General features: G+C 33.8%; 3 protein-coding genes and 1 long non-coding RNA gene across 4 annotated transcripts; 1 reads left to right on the forward strand and 3 right to left on the reverse strand.

Annotated features, from left to right (window-relative positions):
* Positions 1-3,116: 3,116 nt before the first annotated feature.
* On the reverse strand, positions 3,117-5,144 carry LOC125874503 (probable protein phosphatase 2C 25). Its single transcript, XM_049555403.1, has 3 exons — positions 4,593-5,144; positions 3,733-4,071; positions 3,117-3,640 (listed from the first exon to the last, which is right to left on the reverse strand). The coding sequence occupies exons 1-3, from the start codon at positions 5,049-5,051 to the stop codon at positions 3,299-3,301; spliced, it is 1,140 nt and encodes a 379-aa protein (XP_049411360.1). The 5' UTR covers positions 5,052-5,144; the 3' UTR covers positions 3,117-3,298.
* A 3,315-nt stretch (positions 5,145-8,459) lies between these two features.
* LOC125874656 (protein PMR5) lies at positions 8,460-11,515 on the reverse strand. The gene is made up of 5 exons (XM_049555650.1): positions 11,098-11,515; positions 10,848-11,019; positions 10,360-10,538; positions 9,686-9,844; positions 8,460-8,998 (listed from the first exon to the last, which is right to left on the reverse strand). Exons 1-5 carry the CDS (start codon positions 11,430-11,432, stop codon positions 8,665-8,667), a joined length of 1,179 nt encoding a protein of 392 aa, XP_049411607.1. The 5' UTR covers positions 11,433-11,515; the 3' UTR covers positions 8,460-8,664.
* A 4,019-nt stretch (positions 11,516-15,534) lies between these two features.
* LOC125874704 (uncharacterized) lies at positions 15,535-19,317 on the forward strand. Its single transcript, XR_007447294.1, has 2 exons — positions 15,535-16,011; positions 18,977-19,317. It is a non-coding gene; the product is annotated as an uncharacterized LOC125874704 (long non-coding RNA).
* On the reverse strand, positions 16,175-23,393 carry LOC125874703 (uncharacterized). Its single transcript, XM_049555702.1, is given in 11 exon segments — positions 16,175-16,749; positions 17,304-17,627; positions 18,008-18,107; positions 18,238-18,324; positions 18,523-18,743; positions 18,939-19,027; positions 19,143-19,341; positions 19,343-20,327; positions 21,009-21,975; positions 21,978-22,322; positions 22,425-23,393. Coding segments are annotated over 11 exon segments (4,287 nt in total). The 5' UTR covers positions 23,311-23,393; the 3' UTR covers positions 16,175-16,665.
* Between the last annotated feature and the right edge of the window lie 1,801 nt (positions 23,394-25,194).

Here is a 25,194-nt window from a genome sequence, read left to right on the forward strand (position 1 = left end):
TCAAAACCTTGTTCATCCGCCACAATAAATTCAAATTTGTATTGTTCTTTTTTTCTTCTTTTAGTTCAATGAAGTTTTTAGGCCAATGTCTGCAACAAGAACAAACTCATCAAGATCAAATGTGAATTTCAAGCGAGTTGATGAATAAAGTTCATGATCAAGAAGAAATAACCACTAGTATATGGGATAAATACAATTATGGTATTAAAAAAATACAATCTTAAAATTTTCTTGTATACTCCACATACTAGTTTTTGCTTTTTCTTGGTCAAAAACTTGAATTTTCAATTCTTTTGATATTTCACTTTGATCTTGATGATCTTGTTTCTCTAGTAGGAATTAGCCTAAAAACTCCATTAAATGAAAAGACGAAAAAAATAAAAATTAAATTTTTCAAAACCTTATTCATCTGCCTCAATAATTTCAAATTTGCATTGTTCTTTTTACTTCTTAGTTCAATAAAGTTTTTAGGTCAATGTCCGCAACAAGAACAAACTCATCAAGATCAAATGTGAATATCAAGCGAGTTGATGAATAAAGTTTATGATCAAGAAGAAACAAATACTAGTATATGAGTTAAATACAATCATGATATAAAAAATACAAGCTTAAGATTTTCTTGTATTCTCCACATACTAATTTTTGTCCTTTCTTGGAGAAACTTGAATCTTCAATTCTTTTGATATTTTATTTTGATCTTAATGGTCTTGTTTCTCTCGTAAAAATTGGCCTAAAAACTTCATTGAATGAAAAGAAGAAAAAATAAAAATTTAAATTCATTGTGGTGCATAAATAATTTTTTTGGCAAATACATATATGATATATAGTGACTTGTTTATGAAAATGTGTACTGTTTTAAATTAAAAGTCAAATCAAATAAAAAATTAAAGAAACATTAGATGACTCAGTGTGAGTGTTCATTAATGATTAAAAATATAATTAAAAAATAATGTTTGGAGTATTTAAAACTTTCACAAAATTATAGACTCATGTCTAATTTTTTGAATTTTGTGTTCTTCATTACCATAAATGACTTTTATTCAAATTAGGTTAATTTGTGTGTCTACCGGTGAGGGTGGGGGAGGTTTAAAATTGTATATGAATATTTTAATTTTCGAATGGAAGAAATTCTAATTCAAATTCTCTCATATTTGATTGAATTTTTAAGTTCAATTTTGAATATTTTAAATTTTTGATTAGATCGTTAGTGACCAAATGATAACATTGACATAAGAAAAGAAGGTGAGTAGGGAATGGTCTCTTAAAAAATACAAACAGATTTCATAAAAAAAGCAGCGATAAAACTTATTGCATATAAGATTGAGAAAATGTTAAAGCTTACGAGTTCTATACAAAATATAGTGTACAATAAAAAAATCAATAAAACTTCCTTATAGATACAAACTTTTCGTACTGCCAAGAAATGAATGCAGTTTACAAATTAAGGATCTACAACACTAGCAAATATGCATTTCATATTTCCCGCGTTACTTCCCAGTCTAATAGAGGTCTTTTAACTTTCACAAAATTTACTAGAACTCACTTCTAGTCACTTTTAGTATTGAATTAAAGTTATATACTTGATACATATATATAAAAAAAAAATATGTAATGACAAAATAACTATTAAGATATTTTGTGACAAAGTGAAACATCTAATCATACTTAACTAGTGTCATATATACTTTATGATACAACGCTATGATTTTGACAAATAAAAAAGGCGATGCTCTAGTGTTTTCCATGTTTTATGTAACTGCAGCAATTTTAAGCCTTCTATTGTTGCACACAATGTACTCCAATCTCATTGAAAATTTTATATCTATTATTACATTTAATCTTGGACTTTTGGTTAACTAAATTGCTTTTTCAATTTCATTTCATCACAAAACACGTTTTAAAAACATTTAATGTTATGCTATAGAATAAAGTTGATTCCAATGCATATTAAAGGTGATGTGAAGCAATTAATACTTTCTTAAGGACATATGAAAGAAAGCATTTCACTCCTCATCACCTTCTTCACGATCAAACATCACACCTTCTCACCAATTCACTGTCCGTAAGGCCACTTATCAAATTCACATGGAGGAGACGAAGGCCTAATCATATCATATTGATGAACTGACTCTTATTAACAGGAGTTGCCCAACAAATTATAGGAGAAAGTACACTTACAATTTCTACGTATGTATATGGACAATATTTTCTTTTAAAAAAGTAATTCTTCACGCCTCAAAATAATTTGCATGGACGATACGTAATCATGCTTAGTGTACGAGCTAGGAATATGTGGCGTAATCATGCTAAATTGTTAGCTTTATGAGAGGAATCTCTAATACTATTAATATTCCCACTGAATTAACAACTATTATGCAGGATCTAAAAATAACATTTCGACAAAATTTATCCATTGAAGATAATTTTATTTATTTATATTAATTAGATTCAAAGGTAATTAATATGCTATAAAATGAATAGCAAATTTACAAAGCACTATTATTTTAATGCATGTATTTGTTTTAAGGACAAAAATTAAATATCAACTCCTGTTTGAAGAGCAAAAGTGTAATTTCTTCTCTTGGAATTACATGTTTGACTTGATCCAATTGAGAATATGAGTTCACATATTAGGAAGTCTTTAAGTTCACATAATAGGACTATATAGAGTTGAATTGTTGACATTTGACTGCATTTGGATATTTAACTCCATTATCAGACCTAACTTAACCTATCAAATCTCTTTCTTATGCTAATAAACAATTGTTTAATCAAAATAACATTCTCCAATTATTACTTTATTTTCTTTTAACTAAATGATTTGGTCTATCATTCATACTACGATATTGACATCATTGAAACAAAAAAAATAAATCTCGACGATGCTAAAAGTTTGAGTCGAAGTTAAAGATCAAGAAATCGTTACTAACATATTTACGAATCTCAATCGTGGTAATATAACATCCCACTTTATTTAACTACCACGACTTCAAGTATAAAGTTTTTAGCAATAGAATTCACACTTGTACATGTCCGTCTGAATACAATCATAGGATGTTTAACAATTAAATAACGATTGCTGATAATAATATCGTAAACATTGTCTAATGAACAAATGGATAAAAAAGGATTTTTGCTCATCATTTCACCTGATCTGAAGTCGCATAACAATTTGATTTACAGAGTTAAAAACCTCATACTAGTAAACTGATCCAACTGTTATTCTAGTAAAAATCTCTGGCTAGCAATTCGTCTGCGAGTTAGTAAGAAAGAATTCCTAACCTAAATTGGGGATCTGTCAACAGAATTGTCCCAGTTGAATGATCATCACACTTATATCATCAAGTGAACCTCGCGAAACAGAGAGGTCAATGAGCTTTCTACACGCTGACAAGGGCTGCTGTGTACTGATGCCAGTGCACAAAGGCCGAGCAATATCTACTGCTTCCTGGTTGCTAACGGTATCCCATAAGCCATCAGATGCTAGGACTAAGAATTCCAATTCAGGATTAAGTTCAAGAATCTTCGTCTCAGGTTCTGCTGTTACCCATTGTTTAAGGTACTGATCCCCAATACCTCTTGATACAGCGAGAGATCCCTGAATTCTCCAAACACCATGACAACAATCCACGTAGCCACCCTATAGAACACAAAACACAAGAAGATCAGCCACTATTCATATTTAACAAGTAGGGACATAGCTAAGCATAATTTCATCGTCAAGCTGCTTACCGATGCCTCAATTCTATCCTTCTCATCTTTCCTTGAAGGCCTATGATCAGAGGTCAATACCTCAGCAAGCCCTCCTCTGCTCACAACAGCACGACAATCCCCAGCATTAGATACAACTATATTGCCCTTTTGGATTAAAGCTGTCACGCAGCATGATCCACCCCGAACTTCTTGGCTGAGAAATTCAGTATCTGTTTTAAGATAACCGTTTTTCACTGCCGCCTCAATTTTGTCATCAGTTGTCTTCCCTAGTTCATTCATAATGTTCTTATTCAAGTTCTCTGCTGAAAACTCTGCAGCTTTCACTCCTCCATGACCATCAAATATACCAAAAACACCCTGTTACAAGTAATCCCTTTGTCAGTTTTTACTGCTTCAAAACACTTTATAAACAATCAAACATGCCTTAATCCAAACTCGAAGGTAAATAATCCATCCTCTAAGACAAACTTGGTACTTACACACATTTCCAGTGAAGTTCTACTTCTATGAAGAACTAAATTTTGAGAAACATTAGTTCATTCTCTCCTCAGACCCTACTTGAGGGATTACACTGGGTATGTTGTTGTTTATATTAGTTAATTTTTTCCTCAAACCATACTTGTGGGATTACACGGGGTATGTTGTTCTTCATATTAACTAGACATAGAAGAATAATTTGACAGTTGCCTTCCAACTACAGATTCTACAACACTAGCAAAGATACTCAATTTGATGCTAAATTTACATTTCTCGTTCCTGTTTATCGTATATTTAACATATACGCAGTGTAGAAAAAGTGAAACAGTTACAGATAAGTTTCAGAAACTGAAAGAGAACCATAAAATGTACTCCTACTAGTAATTAACAGCAAAAGATACCTGTTTGGAATCTCCTTTAAGATTAACCATGGCAGAGTGACGATCCTCCATTGCACCTTTTCTCCCCCTTTTACAGCAAACAGAATATCCATCACCCTCAGCCTCAACCAAATCCGCTACTCCAGCAGGAGTCACCGGAAAATTCCCGAAACTCATCGAAGCCACCGGAAGATCCAACCTAGTCGGTCTCTTCCTCTTCAAAACCGTAGAAGTAGAACAATCAGTATTAGAAGCTCTAATAAGGTTACTCGGTGGAGGTTTCTGAAGCCTAAGAATCCGTAACGGCGACGACGGAGAAGAAGGAGAAGCTGAGGTCTTTGAAGGAGAGTGAGTTAGGGTAAGGGTTTCAGGCGAAGAAGAAGATGAAGAACTAGAAACTTTACAACGAAGAGAAGCCGGCACCGGAACCCTAGACGGTGAGAACACCGGCGAATTTGAAAGAGCGACGGTGCAAGACATATTTTCTCCGGCGGTTTTTTTCCGATCTGTCGTTTTCTTTAACGTTCGAATTTTTTCCCGTTATAATTTTTTTGGATTTGTGATGGAGATTGTGAAAGAGGAAAGTTAGAGGTATTTATATGTGGGAAGGAAATAGTGGCAGACTGGCAGTCAAAGTATTGGGGCCTAAAGTGGAAAAAATTGTGTGGCCCATGAAAGCCCATCCCGTGTTTTTAGAGCGGTGATTTTATTTTATTATACTATACCTTTTTTAAAACTTAATTTATTGTGTTGTTGACTATTTTTTTTCTGTTTTAATTTGTTTATTATAAATTTTTTTAAGTTTGTTTCAAAATTTAATTCTTACCTTTCATATTAAAGACATTAAGAATGTAAGATTATACTTATTCCTTTACGAAAGAAGGACTTGTTTTCCTTTTTAGTTGTTTTAAAAAAAATACTAATTTTTTTTTGTAACATTTTAATTTTTAACATGACATGTTCAATATCACAAGATTAAAGGATTTTTTTGATAATTTTGACATAACTTTTATTTGTAAGATTAAGAGCCCGTTTGGATTGACTAAAAAAGTAGTTTTTAAGTTAAAAAATAAAAGTAACGGGAAACCTATTTTTGAGTTTTAATTTATTTTAAGTTATTTTAAACTTATTTAAAGTTATTTTAAAATTTATCAAACACTTTCTAACTTATTTTTATATTTGTCGAATAATTCAGAAGTCAAAAACTAACTTAAAAATAAGTTTGACCAACTTATAAGTCAAATCAAACACCCTCTAAAAGGTCTTCTTTATTTTTCGTAAACGCCGCTCCAAGTCAAATGTCATTCTTTTTTAAACGAAGAGAACTATATTTTAGTACATTCCACCTATTTAGTTAAGGCCACAAAATTCACAAGTAAAGTTAAATTTACAAAGCACAATAAAATATAGTGTTAGAACTTAGAAATATTTTCATAATTTTTATTTTCTTAAATTTTGTATCAAAACTAAAACAAAGGGAGTACTACTCTTTCTAATGTTGATTTTCTCCCTAGAAAAGATTTAATCTTATTTGAATTCTATGATACAAGTCACCTGTAAATAAAAGAGGTTGTTCAAGTGATAAGTATTTTCAATCTCCATTTTAAAATTACAAGTTTGAGTCACCTAAAAGGAAAAACTAAGGAAGGTCTAGACGAAGTTGAAATAATTAAATGGAGAAGTCATGTAGATAAAAAGAGGGTTGCTTAAATAGTAATCACTCTTCGCCTCTAATTTTACAATTATAATTGAATCACCAGAAGAGGAAAATGGGAAAAGATCGTATGGAAGAAGGGAAATTGATAGAAATCGTGTAGACAAAAGATTATTACTTAAGTGGTAAGCACTCATACCTCTAATTATAAAAATACAAAAGTGGGAAAGGTCCTACGAGAAGGAAAAATGATAGAAGTCGTTATAGACCAGTCATAAGAGATCATTACTTAAGTGGTAAGTATTCTACGTCTTTAATTACAAAGTTGCAAAAAGTAGAAAAGATCAAGAAGGGGCCAAATGATAGAAGTCACGTCTCATAGAAATGACTTATGAAGGAAATGTCTGATATTGAAAATTACATTATTTTCAAGACATATTAAAAAAAATAAAAATACATAAATTGACACAAAGAATGCACTAAGTTAAAGAGTACTTATACTTATTAATAAAAAAATAAATTAGAGCGTCTTGATGAAATTTTTTGAGTGCTAAGATTAACAATAATATTCATGTATTAATTAAAATAAATAATATAAAAAACATTTTACTTAAAATATCTCATAATTTCTCTCTCATGCAGAATATTTCTAAGTAGCCCATACTATTAGTGAGTGAATAATAAACTCATACCCTTTTTTGTTGTCATTTCTTTTAAGTTAGATTGTCTTTTACGTATACGCAAAAATGTAAATTAGTTATGTTAAGTTTCAATGTAACGCGTTATCTTTTAGTACTAAAACATTAGATTAATAGAACGTTATGATTAATAATAGTAGTAATTACTATTAGTTTTTATGAATCAAACAAGATTGTTGTTAGAGAAGAAGTGGGAAGATGTGGACAATCAAATTTAAGAAATTAAGGTCAAACACGCAAATACAATAACTACTTTTCTTCCAACCTTGCTTATAGAGGTTGGCTTTGACTAGGCCACTTTGCACTATGTCATTTTATTGGTATATTTATTGCAAATTATTACCCTATTCAGCAGTGGGGCCAAAAAATTTATTGAAGAAATTCAAAATATAAGAAACTTATATATAAGAAATTTAAATATATATATATATACACGTAGACACCCGTTGGACCAGAGCAAAGTTAGAGTCTGTTTGGATTGACTTTAAAAATAGTTTTTAACTCAAAAAATAAAAAATCAAACTTAAATGACTTTTAAGTCAAAAATTAAAAAGTAGGGGAGACCTACTCTTGATTTTTAACCTTTTTTTAAAGTCATTTTAAACTTATTTAAAATTATTTTTAAGCTTGTCAAACACTTTCAAAAGCTAAGAATAACTTAAAAGTAGGATTGATCAACTTTTAAGTCAATCCAAACAGGCTCTTAGAATATAGCATAGAGTTGATAAACTCAGCAACTATATCATACATTTTCTCTATATCTTTCAGAAACAATTAATTTTCTACCTCCATAAAGTAGTAGTAAGCTTTGCGTACAGTCGACTCTCTCCAAACCCTCTACTTGTTATTATTGTTGATACGTTTTTCCATTTCATCATACCTACCCTAAGCCAACCCAACATGAATACATATATCACAAAGTAGCTATTGGGCCAAGAAGCAGCAATAGGACCAAAAGGACTTCACAGTGATGGATTGAGATCCAGGTCCAATTAGCAACAAGTCAAAAATGACTGTTTCAGCTACTATCCATAGCTGTCTTACTTTCAGTACTTGATCAATTATTGCTCTATCATTGAAGTATCACTTTGATTATTAGCTATTGTAATTGGAGTTAGTTTCTATCAATACAAATTGGGAGTTTAGTTACTGTTTCATTGTTGTTCGTTACAATTAAGCAAATTCGTTCGGCCCTGTTGCAAACACGTGCATAGCTGGAGCTTTAGTGCATCAGACTATTTCTTTTTTTGTTATCCTTTATGCTTTTGTATTGTTTACCTTATGGTAAACATTATGACATAATTGAAGATGTTATTTGCCATATCTAAACATATATAATGTAATAACGATCAGAGCAAACACTCCTATGTTCCTTATGTCGGAGTGGTATTTCATAAGTAAATGTCAGACCTCACAAGTGAATTATGAGAGATTGTTTTCAATATACTCTCGTGTCAGTAGAAGTGTAATCAACACAAGATTGACATGGAAATAATGGCAACAAAATAACAAACTGAACAAATCAAAATTCAAATGTAGTGAATAATACCAAATAATATCTTTCATAAGCAGCACAAATCAACAATGCCGATTCAATCACTATATAAACTCATTTAACAATTATCTTAATTAATTAGCTGCATTAGTGTGAACATTTTGTGTCTCCTAAAATGAATTTGCATCAATAGGGCTAGCAAAAAACTAAAAATTACTACTACAAGCTAGCTAGTCCTATAATAAGTTAGTAGAAAAGTACAGTGTAAAATAGTTGGTTCCATGTATCAGGCAGGCCAGGTAGACACCAATGGCTACAATCAGGTTTGTTAGGGTTAATTCTTTGCTGAGAATTGAGATCCCCACTGTAAATGGATGGATGTGCATCTTTCCTCATTGTTGATAACAGTGTTATGTCTAGAAAGAAAGGTGGGTTGTCCATTTCTCTTATTACTTTTTGGATCACATTTGATTGATCCAAATCCGGACCTGGGTATGTGCTCGTCATCGGGGTGGTTGTTACGGGGATGGTCTCCCCGTAACAACTCCCTGTTGATGCACCCACGTTCCATTCACTCGGGCTGCCAACAAAAACAAATTTTAAATTATTCATACGTAGTAAATATATGTGGAATTTCTCAATTATTTGGCACCGACAGAAGTGACGGAATAATTAATACAATTTTTAACATACTACCTATTTCTCAAATAAACACCGAAATTTGAAGAAAGAAATGGATTTTTTTTTAAAAAAACAATGACATTCTTGCTATAATATTAGTGTGATTATGAAAAAAAACTTCTTACTGGAAGTAAAATGTCAAGTGTAATTTAATTATTTTTTTCTTAATATCACACATACTCAAAAAGGAGTATCATTTTCACAAATACGACTGCAAAAACACAATAATTGAATGTTGTTAGGTCCAAGTTGGAATACAAAAGCATATAATAAGTCGATGACAGCTGATATAGTGGGGACAAGGTCAGCATAGTTCCAATAGAGAAATTCAAAAAACGACTGCTCCTACTAATAACACTGACAAATCTACTGAACACCTCCAGTCTCACGCCAGGCCAAGATTATATAGAGATTGGATAGCTCAATAATTTTAGTCTAATTTTGTATTTGTATTAAGAAATTTAAATTAATTATGTATTTGAGATCCTAGTACTAACCACTCACATCACTATCCTAGAACTTTGAATCAATAAAATTTAAATCATGACTCCGTCTCAGTGCAGTATTATAGAGAGAGTTAACATACTTGTAGTGCGTAGGGGAAATGCCCTGAAAGAAGAGTCTGGTTCTACTTCTGTCAATATTGGCATCAACCCATCTTGCCCACGTTCTTAGCCCTTTCTCCATTGCCATTAGTGGATCCATGTCTTCATACATTGTCCCTCCTGCTTCTACGTTGTCCCACCTGCATATTTACCAATTTCACCCTCATCTCAAATTTTAGAGTCGGAGCCACAATTTAAATTTACATATACTCAATCTATCATTGAATCATAGTCCGTTTTAGTTACTGGATTTATAATTAAATATTCATATATATATTTAACAATTTTATTAATATAAATATTAGATCTAAGCAAAAATTACTTAGTTCGCCTGAATTAGGACCTAATACTATAGCTTTGCCCCTAAATATTATTACATATGGTTAGCTTCTACTCAAGAGTGGAGACGAACCTAGTTAAATATATTTTTATGTACATATAAATACATATTGAAAACTCGTCAGCTAATTTGTGTGTTTACTTATTCATATTTTAAACCCATGAAAATCGTTATTGCTTCTAACATGACCTAAGAGTGCACTCTTTGATTATATCAATTTGTAGAAGTGTTTTTATAATGTTAGTTAACAAAAATCAAAGTCCAAAGTGAAAAAAAAATCTACATGATGAATAAAGTTAGGAAAGGAAAATATACCCTTGGAGAGGGCCTTTGTGAGTCCACCAATGACCAGTATTAAAAGACAATACATCTACACCATGCCAAGCATTAGCATTTCCTCTTATATCATCCAATTTTAGCACTCTTTTGCCTTGCACAGTGTCTATGTCCACTAGATATGGTGCTTTGTAATATGAAATAGCCACTCCATAATCCTGCAACAATCACACCATCTTTAATTTTAGCACTAAATCACATAAAAAAATAATACTACACTACGAAATTTCGTGGTGTGAGCAGAGGCGAAGCCAGGAATTGAAGCTACACTCTAGCTCAGCATTTAGAGTTTGAATCAAAATTACTGGATTCTACTGAACCCGTTCCCTACAATCTAGCTCCGGCCCAACGTGTGAGCTTGCTCATATTGTAGGTCTTAAATCCTCACAATGCATAACATAAATCCGATTAACATTGGTGAAAATAATAGTGAAATAGAAATAAAAAAGCAATAGCGAGGCGTATACCAGGAACTTGAAAGTTGAAATAGGGTAAAGCCTCGACATCTGTGTTTGAGCTTTTGGTACATCAGCTGAAATCATACAAATCAACGACTCCCATTGATCCCGGCCTAATGAATCACCCACAAACATCACTGTTTTCCCTTTCATTTTCAACAGAAACTCAAGCCCATTAAACCTATTAATTAAAAAAAATAATCAAAAAATCATCTAAAATCGAAACTCCATTGAAGATTTAAAATCAAGTTTTAAGTACCTGGGTAGCTCACAGTTCGCCGGTTTCCATCGATATTTCAGATATTCAGTATCGGGTCGGCCGTAGAGTTGACAGTTGAACTGTGAATCGACGGCAGGGCAAGAAGCTGATTGGTAAAATGGGTAAGTTTCATCGTAAAGCCAACTACCTATAAAAAGAGAACATGAAGTTTGATTCCCTTGAAGAATTGGGTTTCTGTGATTTGGGTTATTGTAATTATGGTTATTATTATGGTGGTTCCTTAATAATATAACAGATAAAGCTACATAAAATTGTAACAAAAGAAGAAGACATAATGTAGTTGAAGAAGAAGATAATGAAGAGAGAAGCACCATTTGGGAGAAATAAAAAAAGGTTAAGGAAGAGCAGAAAAAGTGTACTTATAAAGCGAAAAAGATATATAGAGAGAAGAAAGAAACAGAGTAAAAAAAGGGGTGAGAAAGAGAGAGAGAAAAAGAATGTCGCTTTGTGAATGTACTGTTTTGAAAGAACTGAGGCATGGGCCTATGGCTGATGGAGAAGTGGAGATATTTTGTTGCAGAGTGCATGTGAAGATGGCTGACTTGGTTCTCGGAGAGACAGATTCAAGATCTAAATGCTATAACTTATATACTTGAATTTGAAGGCACCATAAGGTACACACTATATTCGCCTCAGGTATATTGAGTCGGTGATGATTAAAATTTGAAATTTTAAATTAATATGTTAAAAGTTAAAAAGGTGCTTATGAGACTTACTAAGTTTTTTTTTTTTTTTTTTTTTTTAACAGGGGAAAATCTGCAGCCTCTTTTTTTTGGGTGCACAAGGGTAAAACCCTCGCTCCTATGCAATAACTCGCAAATCACATAGGAGAGGAGAGGTAATCCGCACTAGGCAAACCCCTTACTTTCGCTGGCAAGAGGTTTTAAACTTGAGACCTTTAACATGGAAGTCCCAAGCCCAAACCACTGGGCCACCTCAAAAGGGTAACTTACTAGGGGTTTTCCTTGATTATTATCAGAAGTTAAATTCAAATTAGGTAATGAGATGAGGAGAGGGGCGGTATGTACAAGGTCTTGTAAGAAATTCATCTCTTATGAAGATCAATAAATATTCATTTTTTTTCCGCAAAATTTTGGGAGTTTACATTCATCATAACATGAGGATTAAATCATAAAGCAAGACAAAATAAACTCTTTCAATCTTATTTATGTAGATTCAATTATTTATGAATTATGATAGTATATACAAATTTTTAATATAAATATGTTTATTTGTATACAAAATTTGAGTTGAAGATGGTTATCTAGGTTTTGGCGGGAAAGTGGCTCCACAACTTTTGATGCTTAATTTAACGACAGAAATTAATCAATAAAAAAGTTTAGGATTTGGAACAAACCTTTGTCATTTAGTAGCCTCGAGAGATCTAACTTCTCAAAAATGTACTAATGTTAATCCTTAATTTATGAGTTACTGTTTTTTTTTTTTAATTCTATTTAAAATGAATATCATTTTTATAATTAAAAATATATTATCTTTAAATTTTTGCTTTTATTTTTAATAAATTAATTCATCTAAATATTTTATTTTAGATTAAATTTATGCTTATTCAAACCACGTTTACTTGAATTGAGACATAAGAGTAGTAATTCTTTATTGACATAGAACAAAAATTGTTTGCACATGTGGACCACATTAACTTTGTCTCTATGAGAAGGTGTGTGGACCATCCGAAGAAAAAAAAATCCCTCCTTGTTCTCACTCTTTTGCTCTCTTGGCGATTTGAACTCGCAATTTTTGAATTAGAAATGAGGGTGCTTACCATCCAAACAACTCTCTCTCGTCTAAATTTTTTATTAATTATTAATTATGATTAATAAAAAATATTTTTTTAAATGACTTTTCAAATAAAAATAGAAATAACAGATTTAATAAGTGACATTCTATTTTGATTGCTTCCTCTTCATTAACCTCAACACCTAATCCCGACTTCAGATCCCACACCACCACCACCTCTACGCTCTCGCTCCTCTTGCCTTAAATTCCACGTGTGCCTACCATTTTTAGTTCTTGAATATTTGTTTAAATTATATAAAAATACTTGTTGAATAATTTTTTTAAGGGAAAAGGGCCTAATATATCCCTCAATTTTGCTATTTGGAGTTGATATGCCCTCGTTATGAAAGTGGCTCATATGTATCCTTACCGTTATACAAATGGCTAACATATATCCCTACCGTTACAAAATGAGCTCACATATACCCTTCATTTAACAGAAGTGAAAAAAATAGTTTTAAAGTTATATTTTTGACTTTTGATTTTTAAAAAAATTATTTAGGGATATATATGATTTTTCTAGCAAACTTCAAGGTATATTTTAATTTTTTTCGGACATAATTATTTTTTTGACTTTTTGATTATCATTATTTGAGTTTCTTATTCTTATTTTATTTTTTCTTTCATTCCTTAGTGTAAGAAAAAAATTTAAAACTATTTTTTTTGGATATAATTTAGTTTTTGTATTTGAAGAAAAAAATTGGGTCATCTATAATAAATTTTACAAGAATATTAACAAAACTTAAATAAATTTGACCATCAAAATAATAAATCTAAATTAGTCATTGAAACAAGAAAAAGTTAAAAATAATAATATATGTTTGAGGAAGATTAAATATACCCATATGGGATTATATTATTTTAAAATAATTAAAAAATTTAAACTAAAATTAATTTTTTCACTTTCGTTAGAAGAAAAGGGTATATGTGAGACATTTGTATAACAGTAGGGGTATATATGAGCCGCTTTTATAATGAGGGATATATCAGCTCTAAATGACAAAGTTAATGGGTATATCAGATCCTTTTCCCTTTTTTTAATATACTTATCAAATATCAAAAAATAAATAAAAAATAACTTATTTTTTCACGAAACTTAACATTAAATATATGAAAGAAAGTAAAGGGTGGGGAAGGGCGAATGCGAGGGAGGTCATATCTTATTTGATACATATATTTCAAACTTCATTATAAGTAAAGGAATTTACGTTTCTTCCTACAATAAATCAAATTTAATATTCCAATAAAGAAAAGAGTAAAGAAAATAAAAGACAAAAAAATGAAACTTGTTAATGGTTAAATGTTCTTTGCTTTACTTCTGGAACAAACACAGAACATCATACCTAATTTCACATTGTATGTCTCCAATATGTCGAATCTTTCAACTTATATTTGAGTTGAGAAGTAACATAAATTATATTAGTATTTAAATCAAGAAATATCTAATTTTAGTTTTATCCATATGAGTTGTGATAAAATGATTGAGATCCTCCATTTTTAACTAGAAGTTTCGGATTATGTTATGGGAGAATAGAAAAAATTATGTTGGGAGACACCAAGTGAAAAACCTATTAATCTATCGTTAGTAGTATTAACTATAAAGTCATTAAATAATTTGATAATGACCAAATTTGAATATTATGCTTGTATTTTAAGTCGAATAAATAGATGTCTTATGATAAGCACTTTACATAATCATCGTGTTGAGACCCTAATCAAAAGAAAGATAACCAAAAGAAGTATACTTAGAAGATTCATCTTATTACCCCATGATTATGTAAATTGCTTGCCCTAAGACGTCTATAGTAAGCTTTTGGACATAAAAAATGCAATATTTTTTTTTTAAAAAAAGTAATACTTATTTGAAAAGAGATTGAAAAAGTATTCGGAAGTTAAAATTTATGTTTGGACATGTATTTAGCTAGAAAAAAACTTCAATTTTCAAGATATTTTCATTAAAAAAATTTACGAAAAAAAAGAAGATATTTTTTGGAGGATTCATCATATTAGCTGGAAATTTTGATTTTGCACGTTTTCCAAAAATATATTAATTTCGTACTAGTAGTGTACATATTTTACGTAAAACAAGATGGAAATACAGCAACTTTTTCTCAAAGTGAAAAAAAAAAAACTCAACAGACGTTTGGGGTTCCTGTTATTGTCTAGTTAAAGGCAACACCAGAAAGAGGATAATGTTGCTCTGAATAACACAGAAGCAATGGAGCAGAGTGTCACGGGTTTGGCAGATCTCTCACTTTTTGTCCTTGTATTAAGTTTTTAGGGGCGTAGATTATGAAGTTGAAACTTGAAAATTTGTGATGTTTGAAGTTGAAACGAAGGGGAGTGTACGCCAAGCAAATTGGTATCCAGGATTCAGAGTTAGATGAGGAAGAACGGAGAAAGAATGGGAAGGCATTTATTTCAATATCTATAAACGGTATTGATCGAATTGATATATACGAAACTCTCCCTTGCAAATTGCTTGCTACTATGCATCTCAAAAAGGAAGAACGGAGAGGAGAATCCAGAGTCAGGATCTAGAATGAGGAAGAACGGAGGGAGAATGGGACGGTGTTCGTTTCAATATCTTTATACGGTGACAATTTCTCAGAGTGTTTGATCGATATGAAACTGTTCTCTGCAATTTGCTTGCTAACTAAGCATCAGGGAGAATTGAGAGTCAGGATCTAAAATGAGGAAGAACGGAGGAGAACGGGAATGTGTTCATTTCAATATCTATAAACAACGGTGAGTGACAATTGCTCAGTTTATTTGATCAAATTGATAAATACAGAGACTCTCCCCTACAAATTGCTTGCTTCCATGCATCTCAAAAAGGAACAACGGGATGGGAGAATCCGGAATCAGGATCTAGAATGAGGAATAACGGAGGGAGAATGGAAAGGTGTTCATTTCAATATCTATAAATGGCGACAATTGCTCGGACTATTTGATTGAGTTGATAGATACGGAACTACCTGCAAATTATGCATCAAAAAAAGGAAGAGCGGAATGGGATAATCCAGAGTCAGGATTCAGAATGAAGAAGAACGAAGTCCTGTGAATTGCTTCTCCTGGTCCTCTAATATAATTGACAAGGTTAGTGAACCAATACAATTAACTTTCAATACTAGAACTTATATTCTAGATTAAAAAAGGCATCACAGTCCACTAAGCTCGATCTATGCACAAGTCCGGGGAAGGACAGGACCACAACCGACTATTGTACTTAACCTTACCTTGCATTCCAAGGAGGTTCCTAGGGTACAACTTGCATCTCAGCAAAAGCTTCGCTTTTTTAATATTAGCAGTCAAGAAATAAACTCTGTTCTAGGTAAAACAACATATATGAAAGCCAATGAAAATCTGGCTCTATGTATGATACTATCAGGAACAATACAAAAGCTGCTAAGGCCAATTTGAACTAATCTAATCAGATTTACATATATCATAGTCTTAATAAATTCCCTCCTACTTTTTGTAAAGGAGGAAAACTAAATATTAAACCTGAATAAAAATATCCAGGTTTTTTAAATAACTATCCTGTAAGAGATAGGGACTCACAGCTCCTCTGCTGGTTCAACCTTTTTTCCTCAAGAAATCACCAGCTCACTGTTGAGTATCACCTCTTCTGAAAAAAGCTTGATTTATACATGACGATTTATCCGACTCAGCTTGTAGCATGTTACCAGGCCACTATCATTGCGATGATCACTGGCAAGGTAGGCTGCTAAGGTTGATCAAGCTTGTTGGTTAACCTGTTAAACATAACAAATGATGGTTAATTATGACAAGGATCCAATAACTAAGAAATTTATTACTATGGAATGACATTTTCTGAGTATGTATAGGAGTGAACCTTGTGTTGGAAAGATAATTTTATTTTTAATTTTTGATATGTATATATAGAAAATTAGTTATGATAGATATATTGTTTTAGTTTGTTCATGAACTAGAGAAGATGAAAGAAAATCCGGAATTGAATTATGTGCATGTAATAGACTAGGTACATGCTAGAAGAAAACCTATAAATACCTATGCAATGTGGTCCGGCCTTTCCCCAGATCTCGCACATAGCGGGAGCTTAGTGCATTGGGCTTAGCTGTCCTTATGTATGAATGTAGTAAATGATTATTTGAGATAGATCTAGTGTGATAGCTCCTCCGTTGATAGTTATGCCACACAGTTATTGAGTCTACTTGATTTATTGTTCATATAATTGATTTCCATATGAGTGATTTTGAATGCTGGTCCATATGATTAGTTTCAAAAAAAGTGCATATAATGATTCTTGTTACAGTGATTTCTATTCGTCATGGATGTGAACCTTATAACACTCTGATTAGTCTCTTCTTCAACCCTTTCAAAGCGGAACAAAAAAGAGAGGAAACATACCCCACATGTCCTTGGTCCACAGTTGCACAACCCTCAACTTGTGTCGCTTGAAACACCTCCGAAACAGCAACATTGTCATCCGATTCAACGTTGTCTTTGCTGTTTGTATTGTCGACATGTGTTTGCTGGGCTTTGGCAGGGGTCTTTTCAAGGATCTTCTGGCACATTATCGTACCCTGGAAATCAAGGAAAGTGTAATCAAAGAAGTTTGCTCTCTCTGATTGTTTCACAACTGAGAAACCAAATTTAGTGGTCCATGTGTTTAGGACACCAGGGACAGCTGGCAATACTAGCCTCTCAACTCCTAATCCCGCGAGTGTCTGGACAGAAAAAACATTATGCGTAATAAAACAAAAGAAGAAACAATTAATAAGTATATATATGATTAAACATTCAAAACGATCATCTGGCTGCACAAGATCACTAGTTCACTAAGTTGAGCGTGAAACCTTTGAGATTGTTTCTACCATGAGATAACAAATATTTCCAAATAAATCTTTTCCTACAGAATGTACTTCAGCAACCCCTCATTGGGATCGCTGACCATTGTCACCAGCCTAAATACATAGCCTAAAAATCTTGAATCCGCAGCCAAGCTATCATAAACTTCCCTGCATGAGAAAGAATATACTCGGGGGCCTCTTTTGTTCCTTTGGTACACCTCAACCCCACAAAACTGAACTGAAGAAGAGATGCATACCTTTTCAAGCTCATTAAATAAAATGCGACACATTCCAAGTCGGCGGTGCTGAAATTGTGTTGCAACAAGTGGGATCTCTGCCACCTTTTCTCCATAAACCCTTTGAAATGACAGTAAAAGTAAATAATTAATGTAAAAATTTTGTTTATCACTTTTAGAATCATGGAGAAGTTAACAAGGAAAACAGAACAAGTGGCAGTTCGTCCTGAGAATATAAAACCCTGGAGTACCTTACGGTCGCTACTGAAATGAGTTCGTCATTTCTTTCCAACAGTACGGTGTAGAAGCCTTGGAAATTTAACCGGTTCAGCTCGGACCTGCAATTTCAGATTTTGTTTGTCTTTAGTTGAAATAATTAATGCCCTTCCATTTTTTAATAAAGTCAATTATGAAGTTGAACCCAATGGACCTTTTTTATAAGTAAATGATTAAAATTAAAAGTAGAGCACTAATATGGTGCTGAATAGATAACATCAGCATACTAGACTGACTTCTCTTGAAACTCTGAATCTTACCATCTACTGAATATGACATCTTCTGCGATGTCTCTCCCCGTGAGACGTTCTTTGACCGGTTCAAAGCTGTCGTGCATCACATTCAAAGCGACACAAAGTCGGCTATAGATCTCCACACTGGACTCATCATCAGGTTCTGTATATTTCAACAGTCTCCAGGTGAGGTTATCATTACCCACTATAACCGATTTCTTCAGGAGCAGACGCATACCCAAACATATCTGAAAAAAAAAATGTCTGATAAAATGCTCAGTTAAAAATCCACTGAAAATGTAAATGGCACTAGTTAAGCATGTTATCACTATGTTTCACAATCAAATATAGCATTCATTTCATTGCACGATTTCGTAAAAGTGCATTCTATAAACTTCTCAACAACTTAAAAGTGCCCTGTAAGGAAAGCACGCTTCAATTACCAGCTTACAACTTTTGTTGCACAACCAATTTCCTACAGGAAAATCATCCAGTTTTTCAAGACCGTTGTTTCTCACACACTGAGCATGATCTGCATGGTATCAAGTATTAATCAGTATAGAAGAGCTCAAAAACTTCACGGGATTATACTGGAAAGATTACAAAATATTGTTGGAACATATGAGAAAGATCAAATAGGTACTCACATTTATGGTTACACTGACAACAAATGAGAAGGGTGTTATCTGTAAATTGTTTTCTGTTTTTATCAAATCTGCTCTCACCACACACTTTACAACAGCATGATGGGCAAAACCAGTCACCATCTGGAACCTCCTGTTTAAACAAATGCAAAATAAAGCAATTGGCTTTTTGATTGAAGATTAAGAAAAAGAAATACAATACAACAGTATGAAAGAGATACCTTAACCCCAAGGCAATCAGGATGAAATGAAGAAGGGCATCCATCACAGAGTATTAAGTCACCACCATAATGACACACAGAACATATATAGTCATTTTCGGTAAAATGGCTACCCTCTTTGTTTTCTATACTATGTTTGTGTTTCATCTGCATTTGACACTCGAGAAGAGACCTTCCATCCTCCAAATATATATTTGCTGAAGGTCTATTACAGATGCTCCCAGCATGAGCTTCAAAGTTACGAAGACCAAATATTTTTTGGCAGCAATTGCATTTGATTCCTTCACGAGTTATCCGCCCTTCTGCCATTGGATTACCATTCTTCTTTTCGCAATATTTTACCTTAGCACGTGGCAGGACCACATTTTTGTCTATCAACCAAGATAAAACTGTTCGAGGTATTTGATTAGAGGAAGAAGGAGCCACCTTTCGAGCTCTTTTACTTGATCGCATATCACCATCTCCTTTTTTGAGAGAAGGCCTGGATTTTACATCCGCATGCTTTCTCTTCTTTCTTGATTCCCTTAAAAGGGAGATCAGAGGTTTATCCACCACTGCTGACTGGGAAGACACTTGTTCTGGTAAGTGGCTTTCAGCTTCCCACTTTTTCACACACCATTTGCAAGCTTCCCGAAAAGACAGAAAAGTTTTTCCTTCTGGAGAACAGTAACGAATTCTCTTGTCATTCTTCCCAGCAGGAATTAATTTCCATCCAATTGAAACTAGGTAATTCTTAGCCTTTAGGGCTGTATCCCCTATCTTCACCCCATTTCTATAGGACTTCTGATAGGCAGAAATGTCTTGAGATTTCGGTAAACAATAGTCAATTACAGCTTGGCGGCAGATTTCAGGCTCAATTCTTGGTTCTCCAGGCTCAGTATTTATTTCTTCATTCTGAATTCCTGTTTCTTGCTGCGGAATCTCTGTTTCTTCAAGCTCTTCTTCAAGCTCAATTCTTTTTTCTTCATGCTGAATGCCTGTATTCGCAGGCTCAATACTTATTTCTTCAGTCTCAGCAATTGTTTCTTTATGCAACTCAGGTACCTCTCTGCATGTTGGTCTTTCCATGCAAGGAGACAGGGTGGAGTTATCAGTGTCACCTCTCTGAATGCCTGTTTTCCCAGGCTCAATATTTATTTCTTCAGTCTCAGCAATTGTTTCTTTATGCAACTCAGGCACTTCTCTGCATGTTGGTCTTTCCATACAAGGAGACTGGGTGGAGTTATCAGTGTCACCTCTCTGAATGCCTGTTCTCCCAGGCTCAATACTTACTTCTTCAGTCTCAGCAATTGTTTCTTTATGCAACTCAGGCACCTCTCTGCAAGGAGACAGGGTGGAGTTATCAGTGTCACCTCTCTGAATGCCTGTTTTCCCAGGCTCAATATTTATTTCTTCAGTCTCAGCAATTGTTTCTTTATGCAACTCAGGCACTTCTCTGCATGTTGGTCTTTCCATACAAGGAGACTGGGTGGAGTTATCAGTGTCACCTCTCTGAATGCCTGTTCTCCCAGGCTCAATACTTACTTCTTCAGTCTCAGCAATTGTTTCTTTATGCAACTCAGGCACCTCTCTGCAAGGAGACAGGGTGGAGTTATCAGTGTCACCTCTCTGAATGCCTGTTTTCCCAGGCTCAATATTTATTTCTTCAGTCTCAGCAATTGTTTCTTTATGCAACTCAGGCACCTCTCTGCATGTTGGTCTTTCCATACAAGGAGACTGGGTGGAGTTATCAGTGTCACCTCTGTGAATGCCTGTTCTCCCAGGCTCAATACTTATTTCTTCAGTCTCAGCAATTGTTTCTTTATGCAACTCAGGCACCTCTCTGCATGTTGGTCTTTCCATGCAAGGAGACTGGGTGGAGTTATCAGTCTCACCATGTAAACTACTTTGTTCAACTGGGGGAACTACCTCACAAATTTTTGACTCTTCCAACACCTGGCAAACTTCACTAATTGATACACATACCGTTCCATTTGGAGCAACATAACTTTTCTTAACCTTACCACCCTCCCTTTTGAGTTCAAATTTCCAGCCCGTCCATAACAGATGCTTCTTAAATTTTTTTATGGAGGACATAGATGGCATACACTTAGTTATTACTTTTAGGCGAGAGTCAGGTTCAACAGACAGTGACTGCCAAACAAATTTCTTCTTCTTTGTAGCAAGTCTTCCCCTGCGACTCTTAGAATTCACACACTTGCCATTGGACAAAATACCAGCAATCTGATGACTAGTCGGCTTCTTTAATTCTTTTATCAGGGTTGCTTCTGGGCAAGAGTCAGGTTCACTCAATGTCTTCATCCTTTTAGGAGGTCTCCCTCTGCGAGGCTTAGAATTCTCCAAAGTCTGTGTGGTACTAGACAAAATACCCGCAGTCTCATCACTAGGCGGCTTGTTAAATGTTGCTGTTGAGGTTGTGTCTGGGCAAGAGGCAGGTTCACCAACCACAGTCTGCCCCTCATATATCTTCCTCTTTGTACGAGGTCTCCCTCTGCAAGCCTTAGAATTCGCAATAGTCAGTGGCTGACTCTTGGTGTTGGATAAAATACCTGCAATGTCATCAATAGGCAGAAGTAAAACATAGAAATCATGTGTGGTGATACAGACGAATATTCCGGAGGAAATGAACTATAAATATCAATACCACTCAATAGAACATCCTCTGTGGCAGGTGCAGACTTCTCTGAAACAAGTTGCTTCTCTACCGGTTGAAGATCTGAAATATCCTGATCCAAAGGCTGTTGAAGATTAGGAACATCCTGATCCACAGGCTGTTGAAGAGGGGAAACATCCTCGAATATCTTCTCCTTAATTATTTTTGTCGAGTTTGCCCCTCGACAAGAGTCAGGTTCACCAACCCGGGTCCGTCCCTTGAATATCTTCTTGAGTTTTCTAGGTCTCCCCCTGCCACGCTTAGAATTCGCAAAAGTCGGTAGTTCACTCTCAGTACTGGACAAAATACCTGCAATGTCATCAATAGGCAGAAGTAAAACATAGAAATCATGTAGTGATACAGACAAATCTTCTTTTTAGCTAGGAGGAAATGAACTACAATTATCATTACCAGTCATTTGAACATCCTCTGTGGCAGGTGCAGACTCCTCCGAAACAAATAGCTTTTCTACAGGTTGAAGATCGGAAAGATCCTGATCCATAGGCAGTGTGGCCGCACTATCTAATGTGCAAGCAGCTTCAGTAAAGGGTGCAAAGTACACTTTAGGGTTCAGTTCAGCTATAAATGCAGGTTCTGAAAATTCGAGCGACTGACATCCCTCTCCAAAGATCTGTGAGGAGTTCAGTTCAGAAAGAAAATGCTTGACAGTTAACTTTGTACTGTCATGCACAACTTCCTTCACCAGTTTCCTCCAAATATCTTTCGAAGAAGATGTCCACTGCTTGAGATGTTCATCAAAATCATCCTTCAGCTGCACTTCATACCAAATTTGTTTAACCGAAACTAAGAGTGGGTTTAGCTTCTTAATTTCCTCAATCACTTGAAGAAAAGTCCATGTGCCACGGGGCGTCCATACTTCTGTAACCTCATCCCAGTCTTGAGATATACGCAACTTGTCTATCTTTGCCTTCATTTCATCACCCAATTCTGGGAAGAAGACCTTTCTCTCCTCATGACCTTCCTCACGGTCAAATAATACACCCTCCCACCACGCATCTTGGTAGAAGCAATCAACACACTGACCATAAGGCCAGCTGCCAAATTCACAAGGAGGTGGCGATGGCCTGATCATGCCACATTGATGAACTGGCCGTTCATCATCAGGTAGGACCCCATCAATTATTGGAGAAATGTTTACCACTTCAACCAATTTGCCAGAACCCCGCTCTGACCATATAAACTCATATTCAACTTCACGAATCAAATCACTACAACTAACCACAGTACCCAAATGCCACGAACCCAAAAATCCATCTTCAACACTCTTCACCTGCATAAACCACAATGCAGTAATTAATGAGGTGAAAAGGTTAAGGCCATGAAACAACAATCTTGACCCATCACATACACTTTACAGCCTTCAAAACACCCAAAACAAACCATGTGCCTTTTTGAACTAACAATTGAAAGGGAAATAGCATTGATGCTGAGATAAAACTTTGTATGCACAATCAACAACAATAACAAAAAACTCAGTCTAATCCCACAATTGAGGTCTGAGACCGAAAGACCCTCGACTAAACAAACACAGAAAAAGAGGCAATTGAAGTTTGAATACAGAATGAAACCCCAAAAAATTAAACTCCCTTGACTTGTTCTATCTAATCATTCCAGTCTCCTTCACATCCATGAAACATTAAACCAATTTTTTTTTTAAAATCCCACTTTCAACATGCTGTTACCCACTGTTATACAAATGTACACAGAAAAAAAGAGAAATATATAGATAAAACACCAATGTGGGTAAATCAAAATCAACTTAAAGAAGCAATTTTTAACAAAACGTTATAACCAATGAAACCTAAAAATCAAAACCCAAAATTCAATCTGCCCTCATTTTGTACACCACATACATATACAACATTTATTAAAATTCAAAGAATCAAACCTCATTTGCTTAACCCAAAATTCTAATTAACAAAAATGTTGATCAAAACCATTCTTTTTACTGATTAATCTTTCATTTCCAACAAAGAAGAAATCATATCTGAACTGGAAAAACAAAATTCAGATGCTTAGAACAATTCAAAACCAAAACAGAAATGAATCAAAAAATCGAAAAAAAAAAAAAAAAAACTGAAAACAGAGCATTTTAATCACCTCAACTTTTTGATCAACACCCAATTTCCGATGTGCTCCTCTGTCAACTTTGTGCTTTCTTTTCCTCATAACTCGCTCAGGTTCGACCGCCATTGAAGAGTAAAACTTCCTTTGAAAGTGATTGGGGAGTGATGGGGTTTATCAGTTACACTATCAGTTTTCCAAATTTAGTAGAGATTTATATTTTTATACATATATAAAAATAACAATTAAAAAAAAACCTGTATCTAATGGTTTTTATTCAATCGCGAATTTGTCGGGTTACATTTTGTCCTTCTCTTTCCAAATTGTAAGCAAAAAGGGAAAAAATATTAGTACTCTCTCTGTTTTGTTCTTCCGGTTTTCTCCCTGAAATATATATATATTTGAAAGGAGTTAACATGCAAGACCTTCATTTTTGTTGTATATCCCAAAAGAGAAATTATATATTTGTACTATATAATACTTTCATCAAACTTATTTCTTGTGTTGTTTCAATAAGTTGATAGGTTATGTTTTTATAAGTTCAGTTTTCGGTATTTGTTTTGGGATTTTGATTAATTTAGATTCAGGTTATTTAGAGCTGAGTCGTAGTGATGGTTATGAATTTAACGGAAATTTAATAATTTTTGGCGCATATCATATAGTATATTTTTTGGCTTACCATTTTATTTTTGGTACTTGTTTTGAAACTTTTAGTTAGTTTGGACTCGCGCGCTGTCAGGGCAGAGTCACAATAGTAGTTATAAATTTAACGGAAATTTAATAATTTTTGGCGGGTATCTTATAGTATATTTTTTTGCCTTACCATTTTATTTTTCGGTACTTGTTTCAACTTTTAGTTAGTTTGGACTCGCGCGCTGTCAGGGCAGAGCCACAATAGTAGTTATTAATTTAACGAACTTGAATAATTTGGCGCGAATCTTAATAGTATATTTTTTTTCTGTTTTATAGTTTTATTTTCGGTACATGTTTTGAAACTTTTAGTTAGTTTGGACTCGCGCGCTATCAGGGCAGACTTTTTGCGCGCTGTCACAGTAATAAGACACTGCAATAATTATTAATTTAACATAATTGAATG

The sequence above is a fragment of the Solanum stenotomum genome, chromosome 8 (assembly GCF_019186545.1).
Source record: "Solanum stenotomum isolate F172 chromosome 8, ASM1918654v1, whole genome shotgun sequence".
Taxonomy (NCBI): domain Eukaryota; kingdom Viridiplantae; phylum Streptophyta; class Magnoliopsida; order Solanales; family Solanaceae; genus Solanum; species Solanum stenotomum.